This window comes from Aedes albopictus, chromosome 1, assembly GCF_035046485.1.
Source record: "Aedes albopictus strain Foshan chromosome 1, AalbF5, whole genome shotgun sequence".
NCBI classification, from domain to species: domain Eukaryota; kingdom Metazoa; phylum Arthropoda; class Insecta; order Diptera; family Culicidae; genus Aedes; species Aedes albopictus.
In genome coordinates this window covers 223,167,621-223,190,160 of record NC_085136.1, presented here as the reverse complement: position 1 = coordinate 223,190,160, position 22,540 = coordinate 223,167,621, and the positions used below count along the sequence as shown (strand labels likewise).

Here is a 22,540-nt window from a genome sequence, read left to right as displayed (position 1 = left end):
CGAAGTACCCCTAAAACTAGTTTTTTCAGTGTAGCTTCAACAGATAAAATCCTACAGTTTTGTGACCTTCTACAAACTTGTTTAGGACGTCGAATTACATATTTCTTTCAAAGATGTCAAGTCATTATATCTTAAAACAAAAAAGTTATAGGCAAAGTTATAATATTTTAAGGTGTACTTTCACCTTAAGTAACTATTTCCGGCGCAAAATGGCGCAGATGGCTCAGTCGGTAGTTGAAAGATTAGACTTTTTACTATCACCCTCGTGGAAACCCTCGTGGGCAATAGTGGGGAAGGGTGGTTTAAATACATGACAAAAACTAATTATTTTGCCTGTAATACAAGCAAAATAAATAAAAAATAATAATAATTAAGAAGCCCACAGTAATTTTTACTGCACTGTGTTCCTTCCGGCAATATTTTACAACGTTTTTGCAAAAACCAGTGAGTTTTTATCACTAAAAATTAAAACATCAGAACAAAATATTGTTCCCGAGAGTTATAACTAAAGCTAGTTCTAAATAAAAGTATTGAATTTCTTCAAACTTATGACAACATATCTATGCCCAAATGAATGACAACCTACTCAATAGTCATAAAATTGAATGGCTACGGTGGTTAGGATATCAAATGCGTTTTGATAAATACCTTCGCAGTTCTTATTAAGGTAGTTGTAATTTTACATTCTTCAATACATATTTTGACGATTTCCTGGTGAAAATAAAGTTTATCTTTTATATCAAATGATCAATTTGATATAAAATTTTATTTTCAACCCGATTTTTGTGAAAAGTACTGTTAAAAATATGAAAAGTACTTCAATTAACTCATGATGCAGACGATGGGACGTACATGTAATTGGTTAACGTCAAGAGATTTAAAATAATGTTTGAAATTAAAAAAAAACTATCGCGTTATTTCTCGGCACCCCTGTATTTTATTGATTTATATTTCTGATATATTTCTATTTTTTCCCAGTTGTAAGTCAAACTCGTGGATTACCGAAAAAGCTGTTAATCTGCTATCGTACGAATCAAAACTTCTCCTGATGTTTTCCGATACTGATTCCGTAGTTGAAAAGTCAAACAACAAATATAAATATAAATACATGAAAAAATAACAAAAAAAATCTACTATGTGTTTTGATGCACATCTTGAACTGTTTTATATTTCCTTCTTCCTATTTCTAGCGCTACTTAACTTGAATATTGCCCCAAAAAAACTTCAAACAGGTAATTTTAAAGTAACTTTATCAGAAATTGTCTGACCATCTGATAGTAAACAATATGAATTCAAAATCATGAATAAAATATTCTGTTTAATAAAAACAATGCTCAAAAACGACACGCATGCAACTTTGGTGTAAAGTGCCGCTAATTTAAGTAAATAAATAAATAAATCATGCTCAAAAATGTTGTAAAATATTGCTGGAAATAACGCAATGCAGTAAAAATTACTGCGGGCTCCTAAATGATTAATTTTTATTTATTTTTCTTGTATTACAGGCAAAATAATTAGTTTTTGTCATGCATTTAAACCACCCTTCCCACTATTGCCCACGAGGGTTTCCACCCCCAAGTGATAGTAAAAAGTCTAATCTTTCAACTACCGACTGAGCCATCTGCGCCATTTTGCGCTGGAAATAGTTACTTAAGGTGAAAGTACACCTTAAAATATGATAAATTTGCCTATAACTTTTTTGTTTTAAGATAAAATGACTTGACATCTTCGGAAGAAATGTGTAGTTCGACGTCCTGAACAAGTTTGTAGAAGGCCACAAAACTGTAGGATTTTATCTGTTGAAGCTACACTGAAAAAACTAGTTTTAGGGGCACTTCGCACAAAACGCTCCATATTTCGAAAACCGTAAGAGATGGAGCTTCGACATGTTCTACGATTTTTGTTCTCTTATTATGGGTTACAACTTTGCCGAAGACGTCAAACCTCTAAAAAAATATTTCGAAAAAATATTTTTTTTATCTCACTTCTAGGGGGATTAATCATTTATTACATTTTATCAAAAGATGCCTTTTAACATGCAGAAAAACTTTGTAGAACACGCCAAACCTCTAGAACCAACCTAAAAAAAGTTATTGAATTTTGATCGTAAAATCATCGATTTCGAACACTGTGGATCGCATCGCTTACCAAAGTGTATCCCTGATCTATGTAACTATCAATCCCTCCCTACTAATAAAACTCCTTCCCGTGACAACTGTGGAGGGTCCAGTAGTACATACAACCTCTAGTAGCAACAGTTGTCGAACTAACATTCCTTCCCTTCCCCGGTAGACCGTAAGGACGTGGCCAGCGCCGTTATTGACCCCATAAAGTTTGAGCTCTCGAAACGTGTACATTGAGGATGGTAGCAAATCCTAAGCCCCAACCAATTGGTTCTCTGTGAAATTTCGCTAGCTCAGGTCAATCACGGAGTAGCAACTACGAAGTGTACGGTCACCAATGCTCATGCTCATGCTCTAATTTCTACATGAACTCCTTTAGTAATGAATTCTGTAGATACTTCTGCAATAATTCCTATATCCTTTAGTCCATGAATAAGTCTACGGAAGCGAAAATTTCCCAAATGGAAAAGAACGTGTCCCTGGAGCCAACCTACTGAGGATTCCTTCAGGGATCCTTCTAAGAATTTCGTAAAATGTTCCTCTATTAATGCCTTCTGTAATTACTCATGCAAATCTTCTAGAGATTTCACTATGATTCCTCTGTTAGATTTCCCAATTGGGCATCCTCTATGGATTTCCCGGGGGTTCCGCTTCATATTTTTCCAGGGTTACCTCTTGGTATTTCTTTACGAAAATCCCTTGGTATTGCTTCTGAAATTCCTTTAGAAAATTTTGTTGGAAACTCTTCTGGAATTCATGCTTGAATTTAACAATTCATTTCTCCTTAAATTGCTCCAGATATTTCCCAAGTACTTTTTTTCCAGGAATTCCTCCATGGATTTATCAAGGAGATTTCTTCAAAGATTGTGTAGGTATTAAGTGAGATAAATTGAAAAAAAAAACTGCAATACTAATTTTGAATGTTGATATTTGTTGAGTGTAGTTTTCTAGTACTGCATGACAGCATGAACTAGTCTAAAAATAAAGTTGGTCTAAAATCGTGTAAACAGGGCAAGACAGGAAGTTGGAAGGCAGAGAGTGTGCGAGAAGTTTTGAAGATGTGTGTGTAAGAGATGTATAAAGAACAAAGTGCTGCGGAAACGGTGATCGGAAAGGAGAATTCAGTTTTGAGTTCGATGTGCTTCGAAGAAGTTCTGTGCAACGGAGCTCCTGTGAAAAGTTGAAAAAAGTGAAGAAGTGTGTTCGGCCGGTGTGAAGTAAGTTCGGCTGGTGGATAAAGAGTTTGGCTTGTGCTTCGGAAATAATCATGGATTCCTACAATGGCGCAATCAGCGATGCGACCAACGCTCCCGGAAAGAAGTAAGTGAAACTAATTATCCAAAATTGTATTATTGTGCAAAGGAGATTTTAATTGACCAAAATTTCAAAAATCCATACCGATGATGATTAGAGATACTTCAGCGGCCATGTTTGTTGAATTGAGACGGTGAAAATCTGCGTGACGACAGTGAAGATTCAATAAATTGAGTTGCAAAGTTCCTGTGCTTAATGGAAGTCATATCATGATAGTTAAAATATATTAATAAAATTTCTGGCCTGCTTCGTTGGTCATATTAATGCTGCAGAATATGAGGTTAATGTCGTTTTGGTGTTTGAACGTTGTCGGCCATCTTGAGAAGCCTACTAAATTTGTTTTTTTTCCAAAATTCTTTTACCGATTTCTACAGACACGACATAGAAGACTCTTAACCATTTAAATACAAAATTCACTGTAATTAACTATCCACCGGTTTTCAAAATATTATGCGGATGCAACAAAATAATTGTTAACATTAATTTCTGAAGGTAATGCGGCGGAGTCTGAATCTTGATTTGAGATTGGCGGCCATGTAAAAAAAAAAGTCATGCCGAGAGTCATGCCTTGGTTTTAAAGTGTATTAATTGTACGATTGTTAAGAGGTGTTGGTAATTTGAATTTCTGGCCTGCTTTGTCGGTCACGTTAATGCGGCAGAATCTGAGGCTAATGTCGTTTTCGTATTTGAGCTTTGGCGGCCATCTTGATAAACCTACTAATTTTATTTTTTTCATCCTAAAATTCTTTCACCGATTTCCACAGTGACGACAAAGAACACTCTCAACAATTTCAAATACAAAATTCACTGTAATTAATGGATTAATTTAGTGATCCATTGAGTCAATAAAAAAAAACCCGGGCCGAAGACAATTTGAACCACTCAAGCATATTTCAGCCGCCATGTTAGATAGCAACGATGAGAATCTGCGTGGCAGTAGCAACAATTATGAATAATAAATCAACTCACTGTTGAATAGGTTATATTTTAAATGGCTCGTAATGCAAATGTTATTGAGGCTGATAACTTCAATAATTCGTTCTAGGAGATGGTTATATATATTCAATCTGCATGAATGGGTAAAAAAAACAAATAAATAAATAAAAATAAATAAATGGTATATGGCAGCATCCATTTATTACGTAACGCTAAAATTGACATTCCCTCCTCCCTCCGTAACGTTTTTGTATGATAATCCTAAATTTTTTGTATGAACCGTTACGCTTGGTCATACTTCCCCTTCCCCTAGAGCGTTACGTAATTTGTGGACGGCGCCCATGTAACTGGGATTCCAAGCGAACATTTTGAGGCTGGTAACTTCAATACACACTTATTTCTGAATTGCCTGTTCGGTACTTTTTTGACGAGATTATAACAGCAGTACGATCTCGGTAGTTTCGGTAATCGATTTTACTGAGGCTCAGTAAAACAACTGTCAAAATCGTATGGAAAAGGTAAACAATGCATTTTTGCTGAACGAGTTCGGTGCTCAGCAGTTTTAATCTCGTCAAAAAATTACCGAACTCGGTAATCAAAATTAAGTGTGTAATTCGTTTAGGAGAAGGTTATACAGGGTGTTTGTTTCCGGAGTGCAGATATTTTTAGGGTGAATAGGTCTCCATGAGTTATGAAAAAGTGCCCAAGGAACATGGGGTCGGAAATCACTGCTAAGTGAGTTAATCACATTTTAAGTTTTTTAATTTAGCTCATTTTTGAAACCCTCTATCTACTAAACTATCAGTCGTACCATCAATGTCAACGCACGAATTGAAAGCTAATGACTTCTACTATCTTAGCCTCTTGGACGTGAACTTTGTAAAATTAGTCTAAAAGGCTTAAATTTTCAAAACATTGCAAAACATGTCGAAAAAAACAGCTCTTTTTCAGACATTTTTGATGATTTTAATATGAAAACAAAATTTCTGTTAAAAAAGTTCTTCTACAAAACATGCACGAACTTGTTCTCTAAAAATGTTTCTTTGACAGCAAAACTCTATCTTTTGTAGATTAGCAAGAAAATGATTTTGAAAATATCGCTCCAAATTGCATCAACACCATGCCAAAAAAATGGTCATCACCCCATCCGTTCGTGCGTTCGTGTGATGTTGCTCTACGGTATGAGGACGACGGCAGCTGCTGGTGCTGCCGTCGCGAACAGAGAACGAGTTCGCTCTTTGTCGCGTTGTATCCCCGCCTGTGGAAGATTTCGAGGCGGAGTGTGGCTTCTGTGCCATATTCAGTTTGACGCGCACTATAGGGTCAAGTGGGGTAAAATGCCATTTTTCAAACTTTCATCGTTTTCAATGATAATTAGCCTCATTTGTTAGGCTTCCAAAGTGGTAACAGCAACTAGACAATATTTACTCGATACTTCAGCAAAAATATTCACAAAACTATTGCATTTTCATAGATTTTCAGTGATTTTAAAAATTGATTCGTAAAACGGAAGTGGTGCAAAACGAACATCTGCCATGGGGTAAGATGCCACTTCATGAAAACATTCAAAAATTACGTCCATCAGTTTTCGGGCATTTCCGACTCCTTTTCCCTCCTCTGTCCCGCTTTTTTCGTATACTCAATAAATGGAGTGTTACCCCCTCCCCGCAAAACGATGATCGTAATATTTTAATGACCCCTAACATGGAAACTTTAGACATCAACAACCATGCGTCTCCATGTGTGCCTCAATCTCGTTGGAAACACTTGGCTGGTAATAAAATCACCAGAAAACCTTAATTGCAAGCACGAAAAACCGGAAGTTGCCAATTTTCATTGGAAAATCAAAGGATTTTTCGTGGGTTTGGTGGTCTAGCTCCTAGAAGAATGTTTGATGCAAACATATCTTGACACCATTTACCTATAGCAATGCTCAAGTCTCATTCAGGAATGATTTTATGAGTTGGGCCATTTTACCCCATCTTGGCATTTTGGGCTTTGCTCCCCTACACTTGTTTTGGACGGAGCGAAAGCGCTGACAAAAGTGTATTTACAAGAGCATCCCTTTAAATCCTTCGCACTCGTAGCTCTGCTGCGGTGCTGTTCAGATGGGGAGGTCTATGCGTGCGGGAATTTAGAGCATGCACTAGAGAATGCACTTATTAAATACATTTTCAAATGTACTAAATCTGGAGCTCGATTTGAATAGGTCGTATGTGCTTTCGTCGATTTAAAATTCGATCAGTTTATTTTAGTAATAGTAGAAATATGGATGATATTTCAGTGGCTTTTAATGATAAAACCGAAAGCCTGTTTTGTAAGGAATCGCTTGTATGTATTAATTTTGTTAAATTTTAACAGTTTTCGCCATAAGAAGCGAATCCAACTGATCGAATTTTATATCGACGAAATCACATACGACCTATTCAAATCGAGCTCCAGAAATGTATTATGTGTAGCGTTATTCTTCTTCTTATTACTGGTATAACATCCCCAATGGAACAGAGCCTGTTTCTCAGGATAAACATGCAGCAAAAATTTGCGGGATTTCAAGGTTAATAATGCTCATAAGAAATCTGGGAAATACATTAATCATTTTAGAAGGAGTTGTTGGTTTTTAGAGAACGTTCGGGATTTTTAGGAAATATTGAGGATGTTGAAGGAAACTTAGGAATCATGTGGGTCTTCATGGGAAATGACGCCTTTGTGAAGTCTAAGCATTAATTTGGACATTTTAGGAGAAGTCGGCGATTTTTAGGGAACATTGGGGATTTTTAGGGAACATTGGGGATTTTTAGGGAACATTGGGGATTTTTAGGGAACATTGGGGATTTTTAGGAGATATTGAGCATGCTAAAGGAAACATGAGAATCATGAGGGTCTTCATGGAAAATGATGCTTTTGGGAAATCTGAGCATTAAGTTGGTCATTTTAGGAGAAGTCGGGGATTTTTAGGGAACATTGGGGATTTTTAGGGAACATTGGGGAGTTTTAGGAGATATTGAGGATGTTAAAGGAAACTTAGGAATCATGAGGGTCTTCATATGGAATGACACCTTTGTGAAGTCTAAGCATTAAGTTGGACATTTTAGGAGAAGTCGGGGATTTTTAGGAAACATTGGGGATTTTAAGAGAACGATGAGGATTTTTAGGAGATATTGAGGATGTTAAAGGAAACTTAGGAATCATAAGGGTCTTCATGGGAAATTACGCCTTTGTGAAGTCTAAGCATTAAGTTGGACATTTTAGGAGAAGTCGGGGATTTTTAGGAAACATTGGGGATTTTAAGAGAACGATGAGGATTTTTAGGAGATATTGAGGATGTTAAAGGAAACTTAGGAATCATAAGGGTCTTCATGGGAAATTACGCCTTTGTGAAGTCTAAGCATTAAGTTGGACATTTTAGGAGAAGTCGGGGATTTTTAGGGAACATTGGGGATTTTTAGGAGATATTGAGGATGTTAAAAGAAACTTAGGAATCATGAGGGTCTTCATGGGAAATTACGCCTTTGTGACGTCTAAGCATTTAGTTGGACATTTTAGGAGAAGTCGGTGATTTTTAGGGAACATTGGGGATTTTTAAGAAATATTGAGGATGTTAAAGGAAACATGGGAATCATGAGGGTCTTCATGGAAAATGATGCTTTTGGCAAATCTAAGCGTTAAGTTGGACATTTTAGGAGAAGTCAGGGATTTTTAGGGAACATTGGGGATTTTTAGGAGATATTGAGCATGTTAAAGGAAACTTAGGAATCATGAGGGTCTTCATAGGGAATGACACCTTTGTGAAGTCTAAGCATTAAGTTGGACATTTTAGGAGAAGTCGGGGATTTTCAGGGAACATTGGGGATTTTTGGGAGATATTCAGGATGTTAAGGACAAGGTATTTGGAGTACATTGCTCAAAATTTCTAGAGCACCGTTTTTTAGAACCGTTGAACGGATTTGGATTAAAATGCATCACTCTGTTGACAACCACTGAACAATTAGCGTGATGCATTTTCATCCAAATCCGTTAAACGGTTCTAAAAAACGGTGCTCTTGAAATTTTGAGTTATGTACTCCAAATACCTTGTCCTTAAAGGAAACATGGGAATCATAAGGGTCTTCATGGAAAAGAACGTCTTTGTGAAGTCTAAGCATTAAGTTGGAAATTTTAGGAGAAGTTGGGGATTTTCAGCGAACGTTGGGGATTTTTAGGAGATATTGAGAATGTTAAAGGAAACATGGGAATCATGAGGGTCTTCATGGGAAATGACGCCTTTGTGAAGTCTAAGCATTAAGTTGGAAATTTTAGGAGAAGTCGGGGATTTTTGGAGAACGTTGAAGATTTTTAGTAGATATTGGGGATGTTAAAGGGAACTTAGGAATCATGAGGGTCTGCATGGAAAATTATGCCTTTGTAAAGTCTAAGCATTAAAATTGACATTTTAGGAGAAGTTGGGGATTTTAAGGAAACGTTGTGGATTTTTTGGAAAGGTTTGGGATATTAAGGGAAAGTTTGGGATTTATAGGAGATATTGAGGATGTTAAAGGGAACTTAGGAATCATGAGGGTCTTCATGGGAAATGATGCTTCTGGGAAATCTAAGCTTTGAGTTGGACATTTTAGGAGAAGTTGGGGATTTTTAGGAATCGTTGGGGATTTTGAGAGAATGTTGGGAATTATTTGGAAAGGTTTGGGATTTCAGGGAACGTGGCGGATTTATGGAGTTATTGGGAGGTAAAAGGCAAGTTAAAAATCATTAGGGTCTCCATGGGAAATTTATCCTTTGTGAAGTCGTAGCATTAAGTTGGACATTTTAGGGGAAAATAAGGATTTTTAGAGAACGTTCTCTGAAAATTCCCAACGTTTCCTAAAAATCCCCAACCTTTTCTAAAATGTCCAACTTAATGTTTTGATTTCCCAAGAGCATCATTTCCCATGACAACTTCCTTAACGTCTCCCTAAAATCCTCAACGTTCTCTAAAAACTCCCAACGTTCCCTAAAAGCTCAACTTCTCAAAAATGTCCAACTTAATGCTTAGATTTCCCAAAAGCATCATTTCCCATGAAGACCCTCATGATTCCCATGTTTCCTTTAGCATCCTCAATACCTAAAATTCCCCAATGTTCCCTAAAAATCCCCGACTTCTCCTAAAATGTCCAACTTAATGCTTAGATTTCCCAAAAGAATCATTTCCTATTAAGACCCTTATGATTCCTAAGTTTCCTTTAACATCCTCAATATTTCCTTGAAATCCCCAATGTTCCCTAAAAATCCCCGACTTCTCCTAAAATGTTCAACTTATTGCTTAGACTTCGCAAAGGCGTCATTTCTCATGAAGACCCTCATGATTCCCATGTTTCCTTTAACATCCTTAATATCTCCTAAAAATCCCCAATGTTCTTTAAATTCCCAACTTCTCCTAAAATGTCCAACTTAATGATTAGACTTCACAAAGACGTCATTTCTCATGAAGACCCTCATGATTCCCATGTTTCCATTAACATCCTCAATATCTACTAAAAATCCGCAACGTTCCCTAAAAATCCCCGACTTCTCCTAAAATGTCCAACTTAATGCTTAGACTACACAAAAGCATCATTTCTCATTAGGATCCTCATGATTCCTAAGTTTCCTTTAACATTCTAAATATCTCCTGAAAATCTCCAATGTTCCCTCAAAATTCCCAATGTTCCCTAAAAATCCCCGACTTCTCCTAAAATGTCCAACTTATTGCTTAGACTTCACAAAGGCGTCATTTCTCATGAAGACCCTCATGATTCCCATGTTTCCTTTAACATCCTCAATATCTCCTAAAAATCCCCAATGTTCCCTAAAAATCGCCGACTTCTCCTAAAATGTCCAATTTTATGCTTAGATTTCACAAGAGCATCATTTTCCATGAAGACCCTCATGATTCCTAAGTTTCCTTTAACATCCTCAATATCTCCTAAAAATCCTCATCGTTCTCTTAAAATCCCCAATGTTCCCTAGAAATCCCCGACTTCTCCTAAAATGTCCAACTTAATGCTTAGACTTCACAAAAACATCATTTCCCATTAAGACCCTCATGATTCCTAAGTTTCCTTTAACATCCTCAATATCTCCTAAAAATCCTCATCGTTCTCTAAAAATCCCCAATGTTCCCTTAACCTTCCAGGACGCGCGCCTTCAAACAACCGAAACTGCACCACGCTCGTGCTGTATACGAAAAGCGAGGTTTTTTGGTAGTGTTGTACTTTTTACAACAGCGCGCGCGCTGAAGGGTTAAAATCCCCGATTTCTCCTAAAATGTCCAATTTAATGCTTAGATTTCCCAAAAGCATCATTTTCCATGAAGACCCTCATGATTCCTAAGTTTCCTTTAACATCCTCAATATCTCCTAAAAATCCTCATCGTTCTCTTAAAATCCCCAATGTTCCCTAGAAATCCCCGACTTCTCCTAAAATGTCCAACTTAATGCTTACACTTCACAAAAACATCATTTCCCATTAAGACCCTCATGATTCCTAAGTTTCCTTTAACATCCTCAATATCTCCTAAAAATCCTCATCGTTCTCTTAAAATCCCCAATGTTCCCTAAAAATCCCCGACTTCTCCTAAAATGTCCAACTTAATGCTTAGACTTCCCAAAAGCATCATTTCCCATTAAGACCCTTATGATTCCTAAGTTTCCTTTAACATCCTCAATATCTCCTAAAAATCCCCAATGTTCCCTAAAAATCCCCAATGTTCCCTAAAAATCCCCAATGTTCCCTAAAAATCCCCAATGTTCCCTAAAAATCTCCGACATCTCCTAAAATGACCAACTTAATGCTCAGATTTCCCAAAAGCATCATTTTCCATGAAGACCCTCATGATTCCCATGTTTCCTTTAGCATGCTCAATATCTCCTAAAAATCCCCAATGTTGTAATTGTAATTGCTCAGTCCACACCCAGGCCGACAACTGTCAGCCCATCTGCTTGTGGGCAGATGTGGACCTACTAAGCCTCCCCCGTTAACATGTCCTACACCGAATTAGCACACCGGGATCTTCCACAGGCAGGCGCTGACGTTACCAGTCCCAACAAGTGTCAGATACATTCAATAGATGGGGTAGAGGATATAAGAAGATGTGGGAATAGGATGGGAAGAGGCAGAAAATGAAGAGATAGTAGAGAAGTTTCGATTTTGTTGCTGCAACGAGAAAAAGAAAGAATGATAAAGAACATTAGCGATATGTTCATAGATCTTGATTTGGTCGATAATTTCTCATCTATTTTGTTTCCATATCGTTGCATCGGTGACCATTTTCATCGCATTTCTAGTTTTTGTTAGGGCCAGCTCGCGTTTTTTCGTCATGTCCTCTTTGCCGGTTGGCGACGTTCGGGATGTAAGTAGAAAAGCATGCATTTCATATGATTAGTACGACAGTAATTGTGATTGCTCAGTGCTTCCAGACCATTTGTCCGCAGTGCATATCAGGCATCCCGTTTTAACAAGTCCTACACAGAATTAGAAACCCGGATCTTCCACAGACAGTCCTAACTAGTGTCAGATAAGTTCAATTGAGGATAGGAAGCGGCAAAATGAGAAGACAGTAGAGAAGGTTTGGTTCATTGGTAGCTGTGTTCATTTGATGTTTGTCTGACATTTAAAAACTATTTTCCGTAAGTGTTTAACTCTCCACCCCCAATTTAATACCGGAAAAATATCTGATCAGATGTATAGTTTGGCAATTCTTTGTCCACATTGAAATGCTTTTGATAATACAACTTTTATCAAGAAGGAATAAAGTTGTTTACTGTTATAAAATAATTCAGTTAAAGGACAGCTAATGTATTGTAATCCATAATAAACCTACAGAAAATGTCTCAATAAAAAGTTAACTCTAGTTCAACTAACTACACAAACTAAAAAGTGTTATTATATTTTACCAATGATTTCATCCTAATCTTGACCCTAACATAGTTATGCGCTTAGAGTAAGTAGACGCCGCTTATGATTTTGGTTGGACAATGACCAAAAATAGTGTTGTTTCGACAATAGTCACATACTATGCCCTACGACATTGACGATTCTATTGTCTATGGCTCACCTATTTCGTGCCACCCAGCAGGGACTTGGTCTGGTACCCAATTCAGTATATCCGCTCCACGTAATGTACCGCACCTCTTTTGATTTGTGATATATTACGCGGAACATTACTCTCTTCATTCGGATAGCGGCTATGTAACCCATTGGATTAAAAGCCTCTATCAAACATGAAGCGATTAATCGGAGACTGAAGACTCTATACCAAATTTGGCTCAGAGACAGGTAATCAGTGAGGTCAGTTTTTCTCGTTTGTCAGAGACGATTGATACGTATTAAGACAAACTTTCCACTGCATCTGCCAGCAATAATCGGTGATCGATCAACATTCCGAGTACCCCAATTTACACAAGAATGCCAAGGATCACCGCTCATGCTTTACAATACAGCTGGAAAAACTAGAACAACACCTGGCCACAATGATGCATAAAGCACTAAAGCGGACCGGAAGTTTTGGTGAGCCAGCCCCCACCCTCAATATCTCCTAAAAATCCCCAATGTTCCCTAAAAATCCCCGACTTCTCCTAAAATGTCCAACTTTATGCTTAGACTTCACAAAAGCATCATTTCCCATTAAGACCCTTATGATTCCTAAGTTTCCTTTAACATCCTTAATATCTCCTAAAAATCCTCATCGATCTCTTAAAATCCCCAATGTTTCCTAAAAATCCCCGACTTCTCCTAAAATGTCCAACTCAATGCTTAGACTTCACAAAGGCGTAATTTCCCATGAAGACCCTCATGATTCCTAAGTTTCCTTTAACATCCTCATTATCTCCTAAAAATCCCCAATGTTCCCTAAAAATCCCCAATGTTCCCTAAAAATCTCCGACTTCTCCTAAAATGTCCAACTTAATGCTTAGACTTCACAAAGGCGTAATTTCCCATGAAGACCCTCATGATTCCTAAGTTTCCTTTAACATCCTCAATATCTCCTAAAAATCCTCATCGTTCTCTTAAAATCCCCAATGTTTCCTAAAAATCCCCGACTTCTCCTAAAATGTCCAACTCAATGCTTAGACTTCACAAAGGCGTAATTTCCCATGAAGCTTATTATTCCTAAGTTTCCTTTAACATCCTCATTATCTCCTAAAAATCCCCAATGTTCCCTAAAAATCCCCAATGTTCCCTAAAAATCCCCGACTTCTCCTAAAATGTCCAACTTAATGCTTAGACTTCACAAAGGCGTAATTTCCCATGAAGACCCTCATGATTCCTAAGTTTCCTTTAACATCCTTAATATCTCCTAAAAATCCTCATCGATCTCTTAAAATCCCCAATGTTTCCTAAAAATCCCCGACTTCTCCTAAAATGTCCAACTTAATGCTTAGACTTCACAAAGGCGTAATTTCCCATGAAGACCCTCATGATTCCTAAGTTTCCTTTAACATCCTCAATATCTCCTAAAAATCCTCATCGTTCTCTTAAAATCCCCAATGTTTCCTAAAAATCCCCGACTTCTCCTAAAATGTCCAACTCAATGCTTAGACTTCACAAAGGCGTAATTTCCCATGAAGCTTATTATTCCTAAGTTTCCTTTAACATCCTCATTATCTCCTAAAAATCCCCAATGTTCCCTAAAAATCCCCAATGTTCCCTAAAAATCCCCGACTTCTCCTAAAATGTCCAACTTAATGCTTAGACTTCACAAAAGCATCATTTCCCATTAAGACCCTTATGATTCCTAAGTTTCCTTTAACATCCTCAATATTTCCTAAAAATCCCTAATGTTCCCTAAAAATCCCCAATGTTCCCTAAAAATCCTCAATGTTCCCTAAAAATCTCCGACTTCTCCTAAAATGACCAACTTAATGCTCAGATTTCCCAAAAGCATCATTTTCCATGAAGACCCTCATGATTCCCATGTTTCCTTTAGCATGCTCAATATCTCCTAAAAATCCCCAATGTTCCCTAAAAATCCCCGACTTCTCCTAAAATGTCCAACTTAATGCTTAGACTTCACAAAAGCATCATTTCCCATTAAGACCCTTATGATTCCTAAGTTTCCTTTAACATCCTCAATATCTCCTAAAAATCCCCAATGTTCCCTAAAAATCCCCAATGTACCCTAAAAATCCCCAATGTTCCCTAAAAATCCCCGACTTCTCCTAAAATGTCCAACTTAATGCTTAGACTTCACAAAAGCATCATTTCCCATTAAGACCCTTATGATTCCTAAGTTTCCTTTAACATCCTCAATGTCTCCTAAAAATCCCTAATGTTCCCTAAAAATCCCCAATGTTCCCTAAAAATCCTCAATGTTCCCTAAAAATCTCCGACTTCTCCTAAAATGACCAACTTAATGCTCAGATTTCCCAAAAGCATCATTTTCCATGAAGACCCTCATGATTCCCATGTTTCCTTTAGCATGCTCAATATCTCCTAAAAATCCCCAATGTTCCCTAAAAATCCCCGACTTCTCCTAAAATGTCCAACTTAATGCTTAGACTTCACAAAAGCATCATTTCCCATTAAGACCCTTATGATTCCTAAGTTTCCTTTAACATCCTCAATATCTCCTAAAAATCCCCAATGTTCCCTAAAAATCCCCAATGTACCCTAAAAATCCCCAATGTTCCCTAAAAATCCCCGACTTCTCCTAAAATGTCCAACTTAATGCTTAGACTTCACAAAAGCATCATTTCCCATTAAGACCCTTATGATTCCTAAGTTTCCTTTAACATCCTCAATATCTCCTAAAAATCCCTAATGTTCCCTAAAAATCCCCAATGTTCCCTAAAAATCCTCAATGTTCCCTAAAAATCTCCGACTTCTCCTAAAATGACCAACTTAATGCTCAGATTTCCCAAAAGCATCATTTTCCATGAAGACCCTCATGATTCCCATGTTTAATTTAGCATGCTCAATATCTCCTAAAAATCCCCAATGTTCCCTAAAAATCGCCGACTTCTCCTAAAATGTCCAAATTAATGCTTAGACTTCACAAAGGCGTCATTTCCCATGAAGACCCACATGATTCCTAAATTTCCTTCAACATCCTCAATATTTCCTAAAAATCCCCAACGTTCTCTAAAAACCAACAACTCCTTCTAAAATGATTAATGTATTTCCCAGATTTCTTATGAGCATTATTAACCTTGAAATCCCGCAAATTTTTGCTGCATGTTTATCCTGAGAAACAGGCTCTGTTCCATTGGGGATGTTATACCAGTAATAAGAAGAAGAATAACGCTACACATAATACATTTAGTACATTTGAAAATGTATTTAATAAGTGCATTCTCTAGTGCATGCTCTAAATTCCCGCACGCATAGACCTCCCCATCTGAACAGCACCGCAGCAGAGCTACGAGTGCGAAGGATTTAAAGGGATGCTCTTGTAAATACACTTTTGTCAGCGCTTTCGCTCCGTCCAAAACAAGTGTATAGTGCGCGTCAAACTGAATATGGCACAGAAGCCACACTCCGCCTCGAAATCTTCCACAGGCGGGGATACAACGCGACAAAGAGCGAACTCGTTCTCTGTTCGCGACGGCAGCACCAGCAGCTGCCGTCGTCCTCATACCGTAGAGCAACATCACACGAACGCACGAACGGATGGGGTGATGACCATTTTTTTGGCATGGTGTTGATGCAATTTGGAGCGATATTTTCAAAATCATTTTCTTGCTAATCTACAAAAGATAGAGTTTTGCTGTCAAAGAAACATTTTTAGAGAACAAGTTCGTGCATGTTTTGTAGAAGAACTTTTTTAACAGAAATTTTGTTTTCATATTAAAATCATCAAAAATGTCTGAAAAAGAGCTGTTTTTTTCGACATGTTTTGCAATGTTTTGAAAATTTAAGCCTTTTAGACTAATTTTACAAAGTTCACGTCCAAGAGGCTAAGATAGTAGAAGTCATTAGCTTTCAATTCGAGCGTTGACATTGATGGTACGACTGATAGTTTAGTAGATAGAGGGTTTCAAAAATGAGCTAAATTAAAAAACTTAAAATGTGATTAACTCACTTAGCAGTGATTTCCGACCCCATGTTCCTTGGGCACTTTTTCATAACTCATGGAGACCTATTCACCCTAAAAATATCTGCACTCCGGAAACAAACACCCTGTATATATTCAATCCGAATAAATGGGTAAAAAACAGTGTACGCAGAATATGCCACCGCAAGCGAAAAATATGCAACAAAGAAGGCACGGCAACAACGCTTTGTTTTTTCGTTAGCAGATAATGACAAAATCGCTCCCGAGTTTGTTCACAACAAAAACGGTAGGAATATTTGTCTCGATCTATTCACATCGTGATTTTTGCATTGTTTTACAACTGAAACTCAACTCTGAGGTTTGTAAGAGTCTTATTTCGTCCAAATGCTTATGAATTCGTTCATGTGGGTCGAAAATTTCAGCAGAAAAGTCGGAATATCAGCACACGCACGGCAAGCGATGTTTGTTTTGTTGCTCTCATTGTCTGACATGCGTTTGTTGCGGAGCGCCTTTGTTATTAACATGCACCGCTTAGGACAAAGCGTTTGTTTTTTGGCGTGATCCGTTTTTCGTACCCTGGTAAAAAACAAAAATGATAATTCTGAACCAAAAAAAAACCTTTTAGATTGATAACGTAGTTGTTGAGGCTGAAAACTTCAATAACTCGTTTAATCAAAATGTTTGGTTGAATTATTGTTTTTCTTAGATCCATTAGTATGAGAGATACAGACATTTGACTCGGGTGAGTCAGCAGATCAGATTGAGGTTCAACCAAGTACAGTTGACCAAGGAAACTCTGATCGAGGAAGAGACCGAACGACCGACATATGACTGGAATAAAGGGTGATACGGTCAAAATTTGGTCACACGATTTGTTTCATAACTTGAGACTGCGTACACCAAAACAGCTGATTTTTTAACCAGTAATGGTACATTATATGTAGCTTATACCATAAAATTTTCATCAAAATCGGTTTAGTATTCGCGGAGATATTGTGAATCCTGAAAACTGCAATTTTAAAATTTTATACAAAGAGGATTAAAAAATAAGAACACGTTTTTACTCTTTTATTTATAGAGCCAGAAATACTGAACCAATTTCAATAAAAAAATTTCTGTATGTAAAGTATACATATCGAAATGTTATGTAATAATTTCATTCAATTTGATCCAGCCATTATAAAGTTATATTTTTTAGGTGGTCAAATTTTGTCAAATTTTGTCAAGTCAAGTTAAATTTTGGTCACATAATTTGTTTCATAACTTTAGACTGCGTACACCAAAACAGCTGATTTTTTAACCAGTAGTGGTACATTATATGTAGCTTATACCATAAAATTTTCATCAAAATCGGTCTAGTATTTGCGGAGATATTGTTGAACTCTGAGATCTGCAATTTCAATTTTTTTTGCACCAAATAAGAACACATTTTTACTGTTTTATTTATAGAGCCAGAGATACTTAACCGATTTCAATGAAAATTTTTCTGTATGTAAAGTATGCATATAAAAATGTTGTGTAAAAAATTCATTCAATTTGATCCAGCCGTTACAAAGTTATATTTGCTTAAGTGGCACCCGGTTAGTTTTTTTCATATTCAAACTGCTACAAATTTGAAAGTATTCATGCAAATTGGCTCAAAATTTTACTAAGAACATATTTTCATAATAGTATTATACTGTAAAATTTTGATAATAATCGGAGCAGTATTGGTAGTTCTATAATCAAAATTGTGCTTTATTGACCTTAAATTTCCGAAAATTTACTATGGAGCGCCTTTGTACAAAATTTTAAAAAGGTAGGTCGATGGTTTTATCTATAGATCAACCAATACTTAATCGATTTTGATGAAAATTTTATGGTATAAGCTACATATAATGTAGCATTACTGGTCCAAAAATTAGCTGTTTTGGTGTACGCAGTCTAAAGTTATGAAAACAATTGTGTGACCAAATTTTGACCGTATCACCCTTTAGTCAAATGTACGGAACAAAATCCAATCCTTGAGAGGGTTGGAGTGTCCAAAGAGACATTTGACTCGGGTGAGTCAGCAGATCAGATTAAGGTTCAACCAAGTACAGTTGACCAAGGAAACGCTGATCGAGGAGGAGACCGAACGACCGACATATGACTGGAATAGTCAAATGTGTGAAATAAAATCCAATCCTTGAGAGGATTGGAGTGTCCAAAGAGACATTTGACTCGGGTGAGTCAGCAGATCACATTGAGGTTCAACCAAGTACAGTTGACCAAGGAAACTCTGATCGAGGAGACCGAACGACCGACATATGACTGGAATAGTCAAATGTGTGAAATAAAATCCAATCCTTGAGAGGGTTGGAGTGCCCAAAGAGACATTTGACTCGGGTGAGTCAGCAGATAAGAATCAGGTCCAACCTGATCGGATTGAATAAATGGTATATGTAACTGGGATTCCAAAGCGAACATTTTGAGGCTGGTAACTTCAATAATTCGTTTTAGGAGAAGGTTATATATATATTCAATCCGAATAAATGGGTAAAAAAAATGATAATTCTAAACTAAAAAAAACCTTTTAGATTGATAACGTAGTAGTTGAGGCTGGTAACTTCAATAACTCGTTCAATCCGAATGTTTGGTTGAATTATTGTTTTTCTTAGATCCATTAGTATGAGAGATACAGACATTTGACTCGGGTGAGTCAGCAGATCAGATTGAGATCCAACCAAGTAGAGTTGACCAAGGAAACTCTGATCGAGGAGGAGACCGAACGACCGACATATGACTGGAATAGTCAGATGTGTGAAATAAAATCCAATCCTTGAGAGGGTTGGAGTGTCCAAAGAGACATTTGACTCGGGTGAGTCAGCAGATCAGATTGAGGTTCAACCAAGTACAGTTGATCAAGGAAACTCTGATCGAGGAGGAGACCGAACGACCGACATATGACTGGAATAGTCAAATGTGCGGAGCAAAATCCAATCCTTGAGAGGGTTGGAGTGTCCAAAGAGACATTTGGCTCGGGTGAGTCAGCAGATCAGATTGAGGTTCAACCAAGTGGAGTTGACCAAGGAAACTCTGATCGAGGAGGAGACCGAACAACCGACGTATGACTGGAATAATCAAAACTAAAAAAGGACATTGGACTCGAGTGAGCCAGCAAATCAGATTAAGGTTCGACCAAGTAGAGTTGACCAAGGAAACTCTGATCGAGGAGGAGACCGAACGACCGACATATGACTGGAATAGTCTAATGTGTGGAATAAGATCCAAGCCGTTGGTGATTTCTTGTGTCTATAACGGAACACTTGACTCGGAGGAGTCAATGAATTGAATAGATGGTTTAGGTAATTGGGATTCCAAACGAATATTTGAGGCTGATAACTTCAACAACTCGTTAAATCCGAATGTTTGGTTGAATTATTAGAATAAAACATACCTGTTAGTACACCATTGACATGTGCAGTCAGTCTTGAGTTTTAGTTGAGTAATTGATGTAGGAATTGAGTTGGAGATCTAACAAAAAAAAATATATAGAATACATATTTTTAATTCATGCATCACTTTGATCTAACGTCTGACGCATGTCTGGACAATCAAATCCAATTCCAATCCTTGAGAGGGTTGGTGTGTCCAAAAAAAAGGACATTGGACTCGGGTGAGCCAGCGAATGAGATTGAAGTTCAACCAAGAAAAGTTGACCAGCGAGACTCTAATCGAGGTGATCGAACAACTGGCACATCGACACATGAATAGGAGAATTATAATGTGTGTCATGAAATCCAATCCTTGAGAGGGTTAACCAATTGGTGTGTCTAAAGAAAGTAGGGTAGATTATGGTTCAATGAAGTGATGATGCCACATGGCTTGAGAAGCCAATGTTCGGGAATAAGAAGCTGTCAGTGAGTTAGACCCTGGACTCGGATGAGTCAACGGATAGAATAGGTAATGAGCACGATGAATTATACGATTATTTGAAAGACTTATACAAATATCAAATCAATGAGCTGAATTGCTCGATGACAAACTTATATGAAACCTTGTTCTTGACACATTCAACTGACATATGACTTGAAAAGTCAAATCCGTAGAATAAAATTCAATCCTTGAGAGGATTGGTGTGTCTAAAAGAGATATTTAACTCGAGTGAGACTGCCTATTAAATAAAGGTTTTATGGAATTGAGTACGATGAATTATACATTGATGTTAAAAGACTGATATAAGCATTAAATCAACGAGCAGACCTGCTTGAAGCCAATATAAACTCGTTGTTTTTTCTGTTTCCCCAATAACAGGAAGATCACAAGATTAGCGGCTAAGGATCCATCTGTATTGGCAAAAGAATTGGAAGAAGAACGAAAGCGCAACGCCTCCTTAGTCGCCAAACTTAAGAAAGCCAAATCCAGCAATAGGAGAATGGAGAATACGATGGGAGAAGGAAGCTTTGTCCGCCTGCACTCGACCACAAGATGTGAGAACTCTGCAGAGGAGCAAAATTCTGCTCTAATGGCTTCCATGAGCAACTTGTCGTTTGCATCATTGCAAGTACCGGAGTGCAAACCCATGGATGGAGAAGATGACATCGATCGTAAGTCGTACGAACAGTGGAAGCACATCTTGGAGGCTTCAATGCAGCTAGCGGGCGTAGTTGACGAGGCCACAAAAATGAACATTTTCAGAATTAAGGCAGGCCCGAAACTATTGGATATTTTGGAGAGCACGTTGTCATACCCGGAATCTCCTAATGCCGTATTATTTCCATATGCCAATGCTGTTCACCGTTTGGGGGCATTTTACGGATCACGTGACTACATCTTTATGCAACGCCAAAGACTACGATCACTGACCCAGAAGTCTGGAGAAACTGACGTTAAGTATGTGAAGCGTGTAATGGCAGTGGCGAAGCTGTGTGACTTCAACGAAGAAAACTTGGCGGAACACGTAGCTGATTCCATTCAGTCACATGCCGTCAACCAAAAGGTTCGCGAGACTGCCAGGAAGACTCTTCGCAAGAGAGGTTCACTGGTAGAGCTACTGGAAAGGGTACGTGCTTTGGAGATGGAACAACTTAACGAAGAGATGTTTGCCAAAAATCATCGGCAAACGGAACAACTCGAGGTAGCGGCGGTATCCTACGGTGGCCAAGCAAGCCGAGTGACAAACAGCGGTGTTGGTAGGGCAAACAGACGGGCAGGAGTTCAGCAACGGCTTCCTACCAATTGGAGATCCGGTAGAGGTGGGGGATACAGCCGTCGTGAATTTGTTAGAAATTCATCGGTAGCACGGGCCCCTTGTTGGAGATGCCTGAGCAAGCAGCATCAAGCCTCCGAATGCTACGCAATCGACAAGATCTGTCGTAAGTGTAACGTCAAGGGACATTTCGAGCGGGCCTGTCATAAACCAAGCATCCGAGCAAGCTCAGCAGGATCGATCAAACGCCGATACAGTGACGACACAAAGGATTCACCGGCCAGCGCGAAGAAGATCGCCGCCGTTAAGGATGAAGACTCAGCGCCGATGGACGATTCCGTAAGTGTTAAACCGTTTGTTTAATTTCGATGACAATGAAATCACTTTTTATCATTCTTTGAAAAACTGAAATAATGAATTCGTTTTGTAATAATTGATTTTTGAATAGAAATGAATCAACAAATAAACATGATATTCAATTAACAAAGACTAACGATAGATACATAATGTAACATTCCAAATTTATATCCTTCCCTTTAATTAAGGGCGAGTTGGTGACCGCCGATAGTACTACGACGGTGATCGATGTCACTAATGGTAGACGATTAGATCTCGAAGACGAAAGAAACTGCGACGGACATGATTCAAAATCGGATGTCATTTGTATCGGCAGACTTGGAGAATGTTCAAACCGTCGAGCTGCAAACAATGAAATCGTGGTTGGAATTGTTGCAGGGGTTGAAATACCATTCCTTATTGATTCTGGGGCTGATGTAAATACTGTCGGAGGAGAGGTGTTTGACATGTTAATGAGTAATGATTCATCAAAACTTGGGTTGTTTTGCGTCAAAGAAGGCAGTGACAAACCACTAAAAGCGTATGCGGCAAAGGAAGAGATTCAGGTGATTGCTACATTTGTGGCTGAATTAGTTATCAGCGACGACAGACCTCGTTTAATGGAAAAATTCTATGCCATCCGAAACGCACGATCAT

The 22,540-nt window shown here is 37.9% G+C and overlaps 1 protein-coding gene across 1 annotated transcript; it reads left to right on the top strand.

The window, feature by feature from the left end:
• Nucleotides 1-3,004: 3,004 nt before the first annotated feature.
• LOC134285485 (uncharacterized) lies at nucleotides 3,005-21,925 on the top strand. The gene is made up of 2 exons (XM_062846300.1): nucleotides 3,005-3,443; nucleotides 20,653-21,925. Exons 1-2 carry the CDS (start codon nucleotides 3,391-3,393, stop codon nucleotides 21,908-21,910), a joined length of 1,311 nt encoding a protein of 436 aa, XP_062702284.1. The 5' UTR covers nucleotides 3,005-3,390; the 3' UTR covers nucleotides 21,911-21,925.
• The last annotated feature ends 615 nt before the right edge of the window (nucleotides 21,926-22,540 follow it).

Excerpts from the sequence above, each read along its gene's own strand:
- LOC134285485 (XM_062846300.1), top strand. The coding sequence starts at position 3,391 with ATGGATTCCTACAATGGCGCAATCAGCGATGCGACCAACGCTCCCGGA. Across the intron at positions 3,444-20,652 it reads ACCAACGCTCCCGGAAAGAA|GAAGATCACAAGATTAGCGG; the intron begins GTAAGTGAAACT and ends CCCCAATAACAG.